This window comes from Salmo salar, chromosome 08 (genome assembly GCF_965601325.2).
Source record: "Salmo salar chromosome 08, fSalSal1, whole genome shotgun sequence".
Classification (NCBI taxonomy): domain Eukaryota; kingdom Metazoa; phylum Chordata; class Actinopteri; order Salmoniformes; family Salmonidae; genus Salmo; species Salmo salar.
The window spans coordinates 10,502,018-10,519,548 of NC_138298.1; the positions used below are offsets into that span (position 1 = coordinate 10,502,018).

General features: G+C 45.2%; 1 protein-coding gene across 2 annotated transcripts in view; it reads left to right on the forward strand.

The window, feature by feature from the left end:
• Positions 1 to 3,413: 3,413 nt before the first annotated feature.
• The window catches only part of LOC106609968 (SLAM family member 5), a 36,100-nt gene continuing 21,982 nt past the window's right edge, over positions 3,414 to 17,531 (forward strand). The window contains exons 1-2 of one of the 2 annotated variants that reach the window (XM_014209046.3): positions 3,414 to 3,618; positions 3,717 to 3,812. In XM_014209046.3, coding sequence (XP_014064521.2) covers positions 3,761 to 3,812 — 52 coding nt within the window. In that variant the 5' untranslated portion in view covers positions 3,414 to 3,618; positions 3,717 to 3,760. Of the gene's footprint in view, positions 3,619 to 3,651; positions 3,813 to 17,531 lie in introns of those variants that run through there. The other variant, XM_082978373.1, reaches the window with a different exon arrangement.

Consider the following 17,531-nt stretch of genomic DNA (forward strand, 5'->3'; position numbering starts at 1 on the left):
CTCTGGCTGGGCCACTCAAGGACATTCAGAGACTTGTCCCGAAGCCACTCCTGCTTTGTCTTTGCTGTGTACTTACAGTCGTCCTGTTGGAAGGTGAACCTTCACCCCAGTCCGAGGTCCAGAGCCCTCTGGAGCAGGTTTTCATCAAGGATTTCATATGTCTGTACTTTGCTCCGTTCATCTTTCCCTCGATCCTGACTAGTCTCCCATTCTCTGCCGCTGAAAAACATCCCCACAGCATGATACTGCCACCACCATGCTTCACCATAGGGATGGTGCCAGGTTGTATCCAGACGTGGCACTTGGAATTCAAGCAAAATAGTCCAACCAGAAAATCTTGTTTCTCATGGTCTGAGTCTTTAGTTGCCTTTTGGCAAACTCCAAGCGGGCTGTCAGGTACCATTTACTGAGGAGTGGCTTCTGTCTGGCCACTCTACCATAAAGGCCTAATTGGTGGAGTGCTGCGGAGATGGTTGTCCTTCTGGAAGGTGATTGCTCAGTTTGGCCGGGCAGCCAGCTCTAGGAAGAGTCTTGGTGGTTCCAAATGTCTTCCATTTAAGAATGATAGAGGCCACTATGTTCTTGGGGACATTCAATGCTGCAGACATTTTTTGGTACCCTTCTCCAGATCTGTGCCATGACACAATCCTGTCTCGGAGCTCTACGGATAATTATTTCAACCTCATGGCTTGTTTTTTTCTGACATGCATGGTCAAGTGTGGGACATTATATAGACAGGTGTGTGCCTTTCCAAATCATGTCAAATCAATTGCATTTACAACTGGTGGACTCCTAACAAGTTGTAGAAACATCTCAAGGATGATCAATGGAGAAAAAAAAACTGTTTTCGCTTTGTCAGAATGGGATATTGGGTGTAGATTGATGAGGGGAAAAAACTATTTAATACATTTTAAAATGAGGCTGTAACGTAGCAAAATGTCGAAAAAGTTAAAGGGTGTGAATACTTTCCGAATGCACTGTATGTAATCAACCCCTTCGTTATGGCAAGCCTAAATAAATTCAGGACAAAATAATGTGCCTAACAAGTCACATGTTACCATGATTTTTGAATGAGTACCTCATTTCTGTACCTACAATTGTCTGTAAGGTATGTCAGTCGAGCAGTGAATTTCAAACACAGATTCAACCACAAAGACCAGGGAGGTTTTAGATTGCCTCACAAAGAAGGCCACCTATCGGTAGATGGGTAAAAATATAAAAAACAAACATTTAATATCCCTTTGAGCATGGTGACGTTGTTATTACACTTTGGACGGTGTAGCAATACACCCAGTCACTACAAAGATAGACATTCTTCCTGACTCAGTTGCCAGAGAGGAAGGAAATCACTCAGGGATTTCACGATGAGGCCAATGGTGACTATAAAACAGTCACAGAGTTTAGTGGCGGTGATAGAAAACAGAGGATGGATCAACAACATTGTAGTTCATCCCAAATACTAACCTAAATGACAGCGTGAACAGAAGGAAGCCAGTACAGAATACAAATATTCCAAAACATGAATCTTTTTGCAATGAGACACTAAAGTAAAATTGCAAAAAATGTGGTTAAGAAATTAACTTTATGTCCTGAATGCAAAGTGTTATGTTTGGGACAAATCCAAATCCAACACAGGACATCACTCAGTACCACTCTTCATATTTTAAATTATGGTGGTGGCTACATCATGTTATGGATATGCTTGTCATCGGCAAGATCTTAGGAGTTGTTTAGGATATAAATAAAGGGAATAGAGATAAGCACAGGCAAAATCCTAGAGGAAAACCTAGTTCAGTCTGATTTAACAGAATGGGAGACAAATTCACCTTTCAGCAGGACAATAACCAAAAACAAAGGCCAAATATACACTGGAGTTGCTTACCAAGATGACAGTCAATGTTCCATGAGTGGCCTAGCTACAGTTCTGACTTAAATCGGCTTGAAAAAAGGCTGTCTAGCAATGATCAACAACCAACTTGACAGAGCTTGAAGAATAAGAATAATGTGCAAATATTGTACAATCCAGGTCTGCAAAGCCCTTAGAGACTTACCCCGAAAGACACAGCTGTAATCGCTGCCAAAGATGCTTCTACAAAGTATTGTCTCAGGGGTGTGAATATGTAAATAAGATATTTCTGTATTTCATTTTCAATAAATGTGCTAACATTTAAAAAAAAACATGATTTCACTTTGTAATTATGGGGTATTGTGTGTAGATGGGTGAGAATTTAGGCTGTAACACAACAAAATGTGGAATAAGTCAATGGATATGTGTCACAGAAGTTGTCATGTAGAGAAGAGGACCAAGGCGCAGCGGGATTGTGGACACTCATGTTTATTAAAGGAAACATGTAAAGCATCCAATTGAACAAAAAAAAACAATAAACAGTACTTACACCGGTAACAGTGTGGCAGGCTCAAACCAACGCAGTGCACACAAACAACCACCCACAACCCCAAAGAAAAACACACACACCTATATAGGACTTCCAATCAAAGGCAACTCAACACACCTGCCTTCAATTGGAAGTCCCAATCACCCACACAACATTTAACAAACACAAACCACCTGCCACATCCTGACCAAGACTAACACAATACACCCTCTGCTGGTCAGGACGTGACAATATGAATACTTTCTGAAGGCACTGAGTGTACAAAACATTAGGAACACCTTCCTAATATTGAGTTGCACCTGCCATCAGAACAGCATTAACTCGCCGGGGCATGGACTCTACAAGGTGTCGAAGTGTTCCACAGGGACGCTGGCCCATGTCGACTCTAACGCTTCCCACAATTGCGTCAAGTTGGCTGTATGTCTTTTGGGTGGTGGACCATTCTTGATACACACAGGAAACTGTTGAGCATGAAAAACCTAGCAGCATTGCAGTTTTTGACACACTCAAGCTGGTGCACCTGGCACCTACTACCATACCCAGTTAAAAGGCACTTACATCTTTTGTCTTACCCATTCACCCTCTGAATGGCACACATACACAATCCATGTCTCAATTGTCTCAAAGCTTAAAAATCCTTCTTTAACCTGTCTCCTCCCCTTCATCTACACTGATTGAAGTGGATTTAACAGGTGACCATGACATCAATAAGGGATAATAGCTTTCACCTGGATTCACCTGGTCAGTCTATGTCATGGAAAGAGTAAGTTTTCCTCATGTTTTGTACACTCAGCGTATATACCATAATAGAACATAGAAGGCTACCATACAAGATGATGCAAACTGTAAACAGTTGACAACGAAATTCTACATTTAGTCCACTAGAAGGTGGTCTTTAACAACCTACAGTACACTACTCTGGTTCATCACTACACAACAAATCTCCTAACCGCTCCCCGTCTCAAGAGCGATGGCTATTGTAGTCTAATGAGCTGATGGCAATAATGGATTATATGATTTCTCACACATACGTGTTCTCCAAGGCCTCCATCTCCACAGGGTGTTGTGATGTTGACGGCAATGTTGTGATTACTGACAGGGTTGGCAACCAATCTTCTCTCTCTAGTACCGGAGGGAGAAACAGGCTGGTGATGAGATCGGGGTGTAATCATTAGTCCAAATTAGTGCAAGTAAAACGACAGGTTCTATTGGACAAATTCAGGTAGGTCCCTCCCTGTTTTGTTTGCTTCCATTTATTAAGAAACGAACACACCCCAGAGGGTCTGGTTGAGTTTATTCTGTCCTCTGTACACCTTTCAGGTTGTTCACAGTGCACACCACTGAACAGCTCCAGCTTTAGAACAATGAACCATTTGTTTGGATGGACGTTAATGCTGCTGTATTTCGACACTGATGGTATGTTTCTTTTGTTACTGATTTACTGTGTATGTGGGAGATGATAGATAAGTAGCCTAAACTTTATTTGTTTTAAAATGTTCAATGTTTTAATTAGTAACTTTAGAAACGTATTTTTGTACGTTTGTTGTGGCTCCTGATAAGGGAGCCTAGGCTAGCAGCTGTAGTGCATGGAGCGCAGACCAAATGTCCCGTGTGGCTCAGTTGGTAGAGCATGGTGTTTGCAACGCCAGGGTTGTGATTTCGATTCCCACGGGAGACCAGTACAGGAAAAACAAATGTATGAAATGTATGCATTCACTACTGTAAGTCGCTCTGGATAAGAGCGTCTGCTAAATGACTAAAATGTAAATGTAATTCCCCAAATTGCATTCCCCCCCCCTTATTAAATGTGTAAAGGGTAAATCATTTAAACAGTGTGTAGCCTGTTGCTAAGACTCAAAATAACATTCCTCTCTCTCTAGAGACATATCCTCCTGTATCCTGTCTGAGCGTTTGATAAATATTTACAGTAAGGGATAGATAATGACAGAGTAGGTTGTTTAACAGAGCTCTTTCATGGGAAGAAAGAGGTGGAGGCTATAAAAGTTTGCGGTCTAAACACCAACTACAGAGTAATACTTTGATGCATAGACTAATTTATGAGAGATTAATGATCTTTTGGAAACAACAGGCTGACAACCTTTTATAATATCTGAGATAGAAACTGTAGCAAGTCATTTGAAACTCATTTGCATTACTATTTGCTTTTTTCCAACTGACAGAGCTCACAGCCTCACTGTTTTGACTCATAGTGCCTAATGATTATAGATGTGATAGTAAAACACACACCTTTATGGTGTTGGGACTTGGGAATTCCCTCAACCATGTTGAATCATTGAAGGGCAACGGACATGGCTTCGTCCCCAAAATGAAGAAATCCTTTCATGGATATCAACGTCAAAGTCATTAGGTAAAATGAACATTCAAACTCAGTGGTATTAAGCAACATTCGAATGGTGCATTAGATTGTTCTTCTCTAAACAGGAAATGTTGGTGGTTTCCTGTGATTACGTGGTCAGTGGTTCTTTCACATAGATGGATTGAAGAGCGAGAGGCAGGTCGTTGGAACAGGCGATGTACTTTGTTAATAAAAAGGTAATGGTCTGGTCACTGATCTTGAGACACAGTAGCATGATGAATTTCATAGCGTGGGACAGAAAAAACGGTGTTTTTTTGTGTAGGGAATGAAGACGTTCAAGAGCAATAAGAGCTACGCTACATGGCCATAAGTATGTGGACACGTGCTCGTCGAACATTTCATTCCAAAATCATGGGCATTAATATGGAGTTGTTCCCCCCCCCCCCCTTTGCCGCTATAACAGCCTTCACTCTTCTGGGAAGGCTTCCCACTAGATGTTGGAAAATTTCTGCGGGGACTTATTTCCATTCAGTCACAAGAGCATTAGTGAGGTCGGGCACTGATATTGGGCGATTAGGCTGGCTTGCAGTCGGCGTTCCAATTCATCCCAAAGGTGTTCGGTGTTGTTGAGGTCAGGGCTCTGTGAAGGCCAGTCAAGTTCTTCTACACGATCTTGACAAATCATTTCTGTATGGACCTCGCTTTGTGCACGGGGGGCATTGTTATGATCAAACAGGAAAGGGCCTTCCCCAAACTGTTGTCACAAAGTTGGAAGCACAGAATTGTCTAGAATTTCATTGTATGCTGTAGTTTAAGATTTCCCTTCTCTGAAACTAAAGGGGTCTAGCTCGAACCATGAAAAACATCCCCAGACCATTATTCCTCCTCCACCAAATTTTACAGTTGGCACTATGCATTCAAGCAGGTAGCGTTCTCCTGGCATCCGTCAAACCCAGATTTGTCTGTCGGACTGCCAGATGGTGAAGCGTGATTCATCACTCCAGAGAATGCGTTTCCACTGCTCCAGAGTCGGAGAGCTTTACACCACTCCAGCCGATGCTTGGCATTGCGCATGGTGATCTTAGGCTTGTGTGCGGCTGCTCAGCCATGGAAACCCATTTCATGAACCTCCCAACGAACAGTTTTTGTGCTGAAGTTACTTCCAAAGGCAGTTTGGAACTCAATAGAGAGTGTTGCAACTGAGGACAGACGCTTTTTAGACAATATGCGCTTTAGCACTAGGCGGTCCCGTTCTGTGAGCTTGTGAGGCCTACCATTTCGCAGCTGAGCCTTTGTTGCTCCTAGATGTTTCCACTTTACAATAACAGCACTTACAGTTGACCAGGGCAGCTCTAGCAGGGCAGAAATTTGACGATCTGACTTGTTGGAAAGGTGGCACCCTATGACCGTTCCACGTTGAACGTCACTGAGCTCTTCAGTAAGGCAATTTTACTGCCATTGTTTGTCTATGGAGATTGTATGGCTGTGTCGATTTTACACACCTGTCAGCAACGAGTGTGGCTGAAATGGCTAAATCGAAGGGGTGTTCACATACCTTTGTCTACATAGTGTAATTAGGGGCCTACTTGTTCAGTAGCCTAATTAAAGTTGGATATTAATTAATTGCAGATTGTAAAATAAATGTTTGATGTAACAGCATACTAATCAGCTACCAATTAATTTTTGTAGAATATGCAAGGGTGTGTATTCATGGATGCAAAGGGTAGACAAGCTTCCTCAAAAGAATAACCAAGAATAAAAGAAACAAAATAATATAGGCCCATCTTTTGTCTCGGTGCCAAACGTCATTGAGAGAACTTCAGTTGTTGCATCTCGTTATGTCTTTGTCCTCCGGTGGCTAGCTAGCTAAAATCAGCCCTTTCCAAAATTAGCCATGGATGTAGATAGGGATTAGGACTTGTTGTTTTACTTCATTCTCAGTACTGGCCAATGATTATAACGGCAATTCTGATCCAACCATAAATTCATACGTTGTGCTCCTGGCCTGAGAGGATGGAAGTTCAACATGTAGCTATCTAGATGTAGTAGGCATATAGACCTACTATAGGCTAACGCCAATTAGCTGGCCTGGCGCATCGTTTCCAATGAAGGGAAGTTAGGCTAGCCAGCAAGCGTTTTAGCCAGGTAGCCTAGAACAACCAAAACTAAAAGCGTCTAGCCTACTGTATGACAGAGTCATAGACCGTTTACAAAATGGAGGATGGCGGCATTGGCGCTTCTCTACAAGTAAGGTGCGTCAACATGTTTTCACGCACACACACACACAGAAATCAGTAACATGGACTGCCACATCATATGTAGCTTACGTTGATTGGACTAAATAGTTGTTTTATATCTTTTAGGTTTCACTGTATTAGACTAAGCATACAGTTGAAGTCGGAAGTTTACATACACTTAGGTTGGAGTCATTAAAACTCGTTTTTCAACCACTCCCCAAATGTCTTGTTAACAAACTATAGTTTTGGCAAGTCGGTTAGGACATCTACTTTGTGCATGACACAAGTAATTTTTCCAACAATTGTTTACAGACAGATTATTTCACTTATAACTCACTGTATCACAATTCCAGTGGGTGAGAAGGTTACACACTAAGTTGACTGTGCCTTTAAACAGCTTGGAAAATTCCAGAAAATGATGTCATGGCTTTAGAAGCTTCTGATAGGCTAATTGACATCATTTCAGTCAATTGGAGGTGTACCTGTGGATGTATTTCAAAGCCTACCTTCAAACTCAGTGCCTCTTTGCTTGACATCATGGGAAAATCAAAAGAAATCAGCCAAGACCTCAGAAAACAAATTGTAGACCTCCACAAGTCTGGTTCATCCTTGGATCATCCTTCCAAATGCCTGAAGGTACCTCGTTCATCTGTACAAACAATAGTACGCAAGTATAAGCACAACGGGACCACGCAGCCATCATACCGTTCAGGAAGGAGACGTGTTCTGTCTCCTAGAGATTAACGTACTTTGGTGCGAAAAGGGCAAATCAATCCCAGAACAACAGCAAAGGACCTTGTGAAGATGCTGGAGGAAACGGGTACAAAAGTATCTATAGGAAAACGAGTCATATATTGACATAACCTGAAAGGCCGCTTAGCAAGGAAGAAGCCACTGCTCCAAAACCGCCATAAATGTCACGTTCGTCGTAGTGAGTGAGTGCTCATCTTAACTTTTATTGAGAACACGACTAATAAATGAACGAACAGTCTTGTAGGCTCACACAGCAGTACAAAGAACAACCTCCCACCATTCCCAAAACAAACATACTCCTAATTATAGGACCTTCAATCAGAGGCAACAATAAACAGCTGCCTCCAATTGAAGGCCCCAATCCCAAATACCTAAACATAGAATTAAACACCCTAGAACAGACATAGAAATATACAAACATAGAACATAGACCAAAACCCCGGAATACATAAATCAAACACCCCTCTACATAAACACACACCCCAAACCATATAAAACAAATACCCCCTGCCACGTCCTGACCAAACAATAATAACAAATAACCCCTTTTCTGGTCAGGACGTGACAGTACCCCCCCCAAAGGTGCAGACGCCGGATGCACCTGACAACAAAAAATATCTACAAAAAGAACCCCTAAATTAAAGGGAGGGAAGGGAGGGTGGCTGCCGTCACCGACGGCTCCCGTGCTACACCCCCCCCTCCCCAAACCTCCTACAGTGGAGGTGGCTCAGGCTCAGGCCTTAGTCCCCTACCTGACCAGTCCACCCCTACCGAATACCTCGGCCTGAAGCATGTCACTGTAGACCCTGGGCTGTACTCTGGGAGCTCCGGACTGTAGGGCGACTCTGGGAGCTCCGGACTGTAGGGCGACTCTGGGAGCTCCGGACTGTAGGGCGACTCTGGGAGCTCCGGACTGTAGGGCGACTCTCTCGGTTCCGGACTGTAGGCCGTCTCTCTCGGTTCCGGACTGTAGGCCGTCTCACTCGGTTCCGGACTGTAGGCCGTCTCTCTTGGTTCCGGACAGTGGGCCGTCTCTCTTGGTTCCGGACAGTGGGCCGTCTCTCTACGGGGCACTGTCGCCGGAAGCTCTGGACGAGGCACTGTTGCTGGAAGTTCTGGACGAGGCACTGTTGCCGGACACTCTGGACGAGGTACTGTCGTCGGAAGCTCGGGACTGGGCTGACGCACTGGAGGCCTGGTGCGTGGGGCTGGCTTAGGGCGCGCCAGACTAAGGACACACACCACAGGGCTAGTGCGAGGAACAGGAGCAGGATGAGCTGGACTGGGCTGACGCACTGGAGGCCTGGTGCGTGGGGCTGGTAGTGGAGGTACCAGACTGGAGACACGCACCCCAAGGCTAGTGCGAGGAGCAGGAACAGGACGTACTGGACTGGGCTGATGCACTGGAAGCCTAGTGCGTGGGGCTGGTGCTGGAAGTGTCAGACTGGAGACACGCACCTCAAGGCTAGTGCGAGGAGCGGGAACAGGTTACACTGGGCCGTGAAGACGCACTGGCGGTCTTGAGCGCAGTACTGGCTCCACCCTTACTGGCTGGATGCCCGCTTCCCCCTGGCAAATGCGGGGCGCTTGCACCGTGCACACCGGCCTGTGAACACTTGGCCTCGACGCCGTGAGCATCACTACAAAGCACGGGACCTGACCAGTAATAGGCTGCCTCCAATAAGCACGGGGAGTTGGCTTGGTGCTTAATCCTGGCCCAGCCAATCTACCCGTGTGCCTTGGGGCTGCCTCTCAGGCTTAAACGCCAACCGTGTACCACTGTAACAGTCCCGGTCTTCGTTCCACCTTCGCCGGTCCTCTCTTGCTGTCTCCACCTGTCTCCATGGCAAGGTCTTGTCCCCTGCCATTATCTCCTCCCATGTCCAAGATGTCCTCCACTCCCTTTTCTCCCTGGCCCAGGATCCTTCCTCCTCCTGGGCCCGCTGCTTGGTCCGTGGTTGGTGGGAGGTTCTGTTACGGTCGTCGTAGTGAATGGACCAAGGCGCAGCGGGTTGAGTGCTCATCTTAACTTTTATTGAGAACACGACTAATAAACAAAACAATAAACGAACGAACAGTCTTGTAGGCTCACACGGAAGTACAAAGAACAACCTCCCACCATTCCCAAAACAAACATACTCCTAATTATAGGACCTTCAATCAGAGGCAACGATAAACAGCTGCCTCCAATTGAAGGCCCCAATCCCAAATACCTAAACATAGAATTAAACACCCTAGAACAGACGTAGAAATATACAAACATAGACCAAAACCCCGGAATACATAAATCAAACACCCCTCTACATAAACACACACCCCGAACCATATAAAACAAATACCCCCTGCCACGTCCTGACCAAACAATAATAACAAATAACTCATTTTCTGGTCAGGACGTGACAATAAAAAAAGCCAGACTACGTTTGTACCTGCACATGGGGACAAAGATCGTACTTTTTGGAGCAATGTTCTCTGGTCTGATGAAACAAAAATAGAACTGTTTGGCCATAATGACCATCATGTTAGGAGGAACAAAGTGGGAGGCTTGCAAGCCGAAGAACACCATCTCAACCGTGAAGCATGGGGGTGGCAGCATCGTTGTGGGGGTGCTTTGCTGCAGGAGGGACTGGTGCACTTCACAAAATAGATGGCATCATGAGGGGGGAAAATTATGTGCATATATTGAAGCAACATCTCAAGACATCAGTCAGGAAGTTAAAGCTTGGTCGCAAATGGGTCTTCCAAATGGACAATGACCCCAAGCATACTTCCAAAGTTGTAGCAAAATAGCTTAAGGACAACAAAGTCAAGGTATTGGAGTGGCCATCACAAAGCCCTGACCTCAATGCTATAGAAAATGTGTGGGCAGAACTGAAAAAGTGTGTGCGAGCAAGAAGGCCTACAAACCTGACTCAGTTACTCCAGCTCTGTCAGGAGGAATGGGCCACAATTCACCCAATTTATTGTGGGAAGCTTATGGAAGATTACCCGACACGTTTGACCCAAGTTAAACAATTTAAAGGCAATGCTACCAAATATTAATTGAGTGTATGTAAACTTCTGACCCACTGGGAATGTGATGAAAGAAATAAAAGCTGAAATAAACCATTCACTCAACCATTATTCTGATCTTTCACAGTCTTAAAATAAAGTGGTGATCCAAACTGACCTAAGACAGGGACTTTTTATTCAGATTAAATGTCAGAAATTGTGAAAAACGGAGTTTAAATCTAGTTGGCTAAGGTGTATGTAAACTTCTGACTTCAACTGTAGATGAATAGATGTTGAAATGTCGACGCTGATATGGGGCTGGAATAAGGGAGGAAGCGCCTGTTTTCTTTGGGACTTCACATCAAATTGTATTTGTCACATGTGCCAAATACAACACCTTACAGTGAAATGCTTACTTACAAGCCCTTAACCAACAATGCAGTTTTAAGATAAATATCTAAGAAATAAAAGTAGCAAATAATTAAAGAGCATGTGCGGGGGTCAATGTGCTGGGGCACCGGTTAGTCAAGGTAATTGAGGTAATATGTACATGTAGGTAGAGTTATTAAAGTGACTATGTATAGATAATAAGTGTTACAGCAGCGCAAAAAAAGAGGGGGGCCATACAAATAGTCTGGGTAGCCATTTGATTAGATGTTCAGGAGTCTTATGGCTTGGAGGTAGAAGCTGTTTAGAAGCCTCTTGGACCTAGACTTGGCGCTCCGGTATCGCTTGCTGTGCAGTGGCAGAGAGAACAGTCTATGACTAGGTTGGCTGGAGTCTTTGACAATTTTTAGGGCCTTCCTCTGACACCACCTGGTATAGAGGTCCTGGATGGCAGGAAGCTTGGCCCCAGTGATGTACTGGGCCGTACGTACTACACTCTGTAGTGCCTTGCGGTCGGAGGCCGAGCATTTGGCATACCAGGCAGTGATGCAACCTGTCAGGATGCTCTCGATGGAGCAGCTGTACAACCTTCTGAGGACCCATGCAAAATCTTTTCAGTCTCCTGAGGAGGAATAGGTTTTGTCGTGCCCTCTTCACGACTGTCTTGGTGTGCTTGGACCATGTTAGTTTGTTGGTGATGTGAACACCAAGGAACTTGAAGCTCTCAACCTGCTCCACTATAGCCCTCTCCATGAGAATGGGGGCGCACTCGGGTCTTCCTTTTCCTGTAGTCCACAATCATCTCCTTTGTCTTGATCATGTCGAGGGAGAGGTTGTTGTCCTGGCACCACACGGCCAGGTCATTGACCTCCTCCCTATAGGATGTCTCATCGTTGTCGGTAATCAGGCCGACCACTGTTGTGTCATCAGCAAACTTAATGATGGTGTTGGAGTCATGCCTGGCCATGCAGTCATGAGTGAACAGGGAGTACAGGAGGGGACTGAGCATGCAACCCTGAGGGGCCCCCATGTTGAGGATCAGAGTGGCGGATGTGTTGTTACCTATCCTTACCACTGTCAGGAAGTTCAGTATCCAGTTGCAGAGGGAGGTGTTTAGTCCCAGGGTCCTTAGCTTAGTGATGAGCTTTGAGGGCACTATGGTGTTGAACGCTGAGATGTAGTCAATGAATAGCATTCTCACATAGGTGTTTCTTTTGTCCAGGTGTGAAAGGGCAGTGTGGAGTGCAATAGAGATGGCATCATCTGCGGATCTGTTAGGGCAGTACATAAACTGAAGTGGGTCTAGGGTTTCTGGGATAATGGTGTTGATGTGAGCCATGACCAGCCTTTCAAAGCACTTCATGGCTACATACGTGACTGCTTCGGGTCGGTAATCATTTAGGCAGGTTACCTTAGTGTTCTTGGGCACAGTGACTATGGTGTTCTGCTTGTAACATGTTGGTATTACAGACTCAAACAGGGACAGGTTGAAAATGTCAGTGAAGACACTTGCCAGTTGGTCAGCGCATGCTCGGAGTACACGTCCTGGTAATCCATCTGGCCCTGTGGCCTTGTGAATGTTTACCTGTTTAGGTCTTACTCACATCGGCTGCGGAGAGCGTGATCACACAGTCGTCCGGAACAGCTGATGCTCTCATGCATGTTTCAGTGTTACTTGCCTCAAAGCTAGCATAGAAGTAATTTAGCTTGTCTGGTAGGCTTGTGTCACTGGGCAGCTCTCAGCTGTGCTTCCCTTTGTAGTCTGGCATAGTGTGCAAGCCCTGCCACATCTGACGAGCGTCGAAGCCAGTGTAGTACGATTCGATCTTAGTCCTGTATTGATGTTTTGCCTGTTTGATGGTTCATCAGAGATTTCTTATAACCTTCTTGAAACTGGCAGCTCTACCCTTTAGCTCAGTGCGGATGTTGCCTGTAATCCATGGCTTCTGGTTGGGGTATGTACGTACAGTCACTATGGAGACAACGTCATTGATGCAGTTATTGATGAAGCCAATGACTGATGTGGTGTACTCCTCAATGCCATCGGAAAAATCCCAGAACCTATTCCAGTCTGTGCTAGCAAAACAGTCCTGTAGCTTAGCATTTGCTTCATCTGACCACTTTTTTATTGACCGAGTCACCGGTGCTTCCTGCTTAAATTTTTGCTTGTAAGCAGGAATCAGGAGGATAGAATTATGGTCAGATTTGCCAAATGGACGGCAAGGGAGAGGTTGTACGCATCTCTGTGTGTGGAGTAAAGGTGGTCTAGAGTCCCCCCCCCCCCCCCCTGGTTGCGCATTTAACATGCTGATCGAAATGAGGTAAAACAGCTTTAAGTGTTTAAGTGTGACTTGTGGTAACTCTCTGTAGTTCTAAATAAATAGTTGTTTAGTAGTCCGAAAATGTCGGAAATATTAACTTGCTTGACCATGCTGTAGGTCATGTAACTGTTTGTTACATGTAATATGTTTTGTGGACTTCACCTGACAGATGTTGCTCTCCGGTTTTGTGATGAAACAAAAGGTGTGGTTGAATACCGTAATTTCCGGACTATTGAGCGCACCTGAATATAAGCCGCACCCACTGAATTTTTAAAAAATTCTTATTTTGAACATAAATAAGCCGCACATGTCTGTAAGCCGCAGGTGCCTACCGGTACATTGAAACAAATTTACCCAGGCGTTAACGAAACACGGCTTGTAACTAAAATAAATAGGCTTTAACGAAACACGGCTTGTAACATTTTTTTTAAAATTAAACAGTAGCAGTAAACAGTAGCCTACTCCAAGAAAGTCATTGCTCCAGACCAAGCTCCCGTGCAGCAGCTCTATTTCCTTTTCCAACAGCCAGATCAATCGCCTTCAACTTGAAAGCTGCATCATATGCATTTCTCCGTGTCTTTGCCATGATGAGGGTGACAAAATGACTACCGTAATCAGAATGATGGGAAGTTTGAGCGCGCTCGATTTAATCTAAACAGTAAACAAAAAAGTTGTTTGACCTTAACCCGTTCGGCAATTTCATTGGTCTAATGAAAGCTTCATGCCGCCAAAAAACTGAGCACGTCACAGAATGTGTTTTTTTATTTTTTTATTTTTTTATTTGAAAGCGGGAAAAATCCATATTAGCTGCATCATTGTTTAAGCCGCGAGGTTCAAAGCGTGGGGAAAAAGTAGCAGCTTATAGTCCGGAAATTACGGTATATCTGTTATTATGTCTTCTTATTGTCTCGGCCGTTGGCCTATAGGCCTTTATTCGGTCCTACATAGGACCTTGATTCTGTCCTATGTAGCAAAATTTGAAATAGTTTTTTTTCATTTGATAAAATTAGAGACACAGAGCTAGAAAATGGTTTATCATACACTGCATTTGAGGAACAATGGGAAAGTAATTCTGTCTCTTTTACAGGTGAGCCCTGAATTACATAAATTACAGAAAATACACACAGGAAAAGAAAAATGCAAGCAGAAAGAAAGAAAAAAATAAAGACATTCATCAGTAAAAAGGTCCTCAATCAGCTTTCTGAATTGGCCTAGAGGCACCAAAACATAATATTTCAGAACATTTTGAAGATTGTTCCACAAATAAGGTGCAAAAAAGCTAAAAGCTGTTTTAGCTAACGCAGCAGAGACCAAAGGAATTTCCAGGGTTAGCCATCCCTGAGACCTGGTGCGGTAACTCGTATGTCTAAAGTTTAGTAATCATATCAGAGGGCCTACGTGATATCAGAGGGCCAATCAACTTTCTGGTAAAGAATGCAGTGTTGACTGCTAAAATTGTTGCCTGTAATAAAGCGCAGTGCGCTATGATAAACCGCATCTAACGACTTTAATGAAGTAGCAGCTGTGTTGAAATCGATGATTTCGCCATAGTCTAGGACCGATAGGAACGTCGACTGAATAATCTGCTTTATCCTATTTATTGAGAGGCAGGACCTATTTCTATGAAAGAGCTCATTTTTATTCTCGGCTTCTTAACGAGCTCATAAACGCTTTTTAAAAGACCCTTGACCTGTCATTTTGCCTGCCCCCTGTCCTAGTAATTAACTTTTGTTACTTTGACACTGTCTGCATCTGGGTCTTCTCCTGAAACGTGATAGCACCTGTATTTGGGGAGTTTCTCCCGCTCTTCTCTGCAGATCCTCTCAAGCTCTGTCAGGTTGGATGGGGAGCATTGCTGCACAGCTATTTTCAGGTCTCTCCAGAGATGTTCGATCGGGTTCAAGTCTGGGCTCTGGCTGGGCCACTCAAGGACATTCAGAGACTTGTCCCGAAGCCACTCCTGCTTTGTCTTTGCTGTGTACTTACAGTCGTCCTGTTGGAAGGTGAACCTTCACCCCAGTCCGAGGTCCAGAGCCCTCTGGAGCAGGTTTTCATCAAGGATTTCATATGTCTGTACTTTGCTCCGTTCATCTTTCCCTCGATCCTGACTAGTCTCCCATTCTCTGCCGCTGAAAAACATCCCCACAGCATGATACTGCCACCACCATGCTTCACCATAGGGATGGTGCCAGGTTGTATCCAGACGTGGCACTTGGAATTCAAGCAAAATAGTCCAACCAGAAAATCTTGTTTCTCATGGTCTGAGTCTTTAGTTGCCTTTTGGCAAACTCCAAGCGGGCTGTCAGGTACCATTTACTGAGGAGTGGCTTCTGTCTGGCCACTCTACCATAAAGGCCTAATTGGTGGAGTGCTGCAGAGATGGCTGTTCTTTTGGAAGGTTCTCCCATCTCCACAGAGGAATTCTAGAGCTCTGTCAGAGTAATCATCGGGTTCTTGGTCACCTAGCTGACCAAGGCCCTTCTCCCCCAATTGCTCAATTTGGCGAGGCAGCCAGCTCTAGGAAGAATCTTGGTGGTTCCACACTTCTTCCATTTAAGAATGATGGAGGCCATTGTGTTCTTGGGGACCTTCAATTCTGCAGAAAAATGTTGGTAACCTTCCCCGGATCTGTGCCTCAACATAATCCTGTCTCGGAGCTCTACGGACAATTCCTTCAACCTCATGGCTTGGTTATTGCTCTGACATGCACTGTCAACTGTGGGACCTTATATTGACAGGTGTGTGCCTTTCCAAATCATGTCCAATCTATTGAATTTACCACAGGTGGACTCCAATCAAGTTGGAGAAACATCTCAAGGATGATCAATGGAAACAGGATGGACCTGAGCTCAATTTCGAGTCTCATAGCATAGGGTCTGAATACTTATGTAAATAAGGTATTTCTGTTTTTTACTTTTAATAAATGTGCAAAAATTACCACAAACCTGTTTCCACTTTGTCATTATGTGGTATTGTGTGTAGATTGCTTAGGAAATTGTCACAGTATCCACAGAAAATGGTGCCCCTCCTCGGCCGGGCGGGGCTCAGACCGGTCGTCGTCGCCGGTCTACTAGCTGCCGCCGATCTGTGTTTATTGTGTTTTGTCTGTCTAGGTCCGCACCTGTTGTCATTTCTGTCATTAGTGGGGGGGTATTTAGTTTGTTCCTTTGGGGTTGTGTGTTGTGCGGGATTGTTTGTTTGTCAGCGGGTTTACACTGTGGCGTGTCTTCTCTATCGTTTTTATATTGGAGGATTTATTTTCTCGCCGGGCTGCGCCCCGTGCGTGATTTTCCCTTTATGGATTACCTGTTTCCCTTTTGGGTATTGTGCACTCCCAGTGCCTTTTGATCACCTAGTGTTTGGGTGTGAATAAACTTCGAGCTACTGGACGATATCTCTTGCATTTGACTCTACTCCTTCCTCCTGCCCTAAGTACCCGTGACAGAATCCCGCACCAATTATTATGGAGTCAGCAGGACCCGAAGCAACTTCAGTAGCTGAGCAGGTGTCGCAGCACGCCAGCCTCCTCCACCACCTAGGCTCGGCGATGGACCAAGTACTGACCCGACTGGAGAGCTGGGAGAGAGGTACCTCCTCCACCAGACCAGCTCCAGTGGCTCAGCTGGCGCCCCTACCGACACCCCCTGAAGTGGGCTCGAGTGGGATTCGGATTACGCCACTGAGGGAATTTGATGGGACGGCCGCTGGGTGTAAGGGGTTCTTACTCCAGATCGAACTGTACCTGGCGACCGTCCGCCCCTCTCCCTCCGACGAGGAGAAAGTGAGCGTCCTTGTCTCCTGTCTTACGGGTAGAGCCCTGGAATGGGCAAACGCGGTTTGGGAGGGCCCAGACTCGGCTCGGGGCGACTACCCGGAGTTCACCCGTCGCTTCCAGGCGGTATTCGATCATCCCCCGGAGGGCAAGGCGGCGGGTGAGAGACTGTTTCATTTGAGACAGGGGACGAGGAGCGCTCAGGACTTCGCCTTGGAGTTCCGGACTCTCGCCGCGGGATCGGGGTGGAATGAGCGGGCCCTGATGGATCACTATCGCTGCAGTCTAAATGAGGATGTCCGTCGGGAGCTGGCTTGTAGGGACCACGCCATCACCCTCGACCAGCTGGTGGATTTA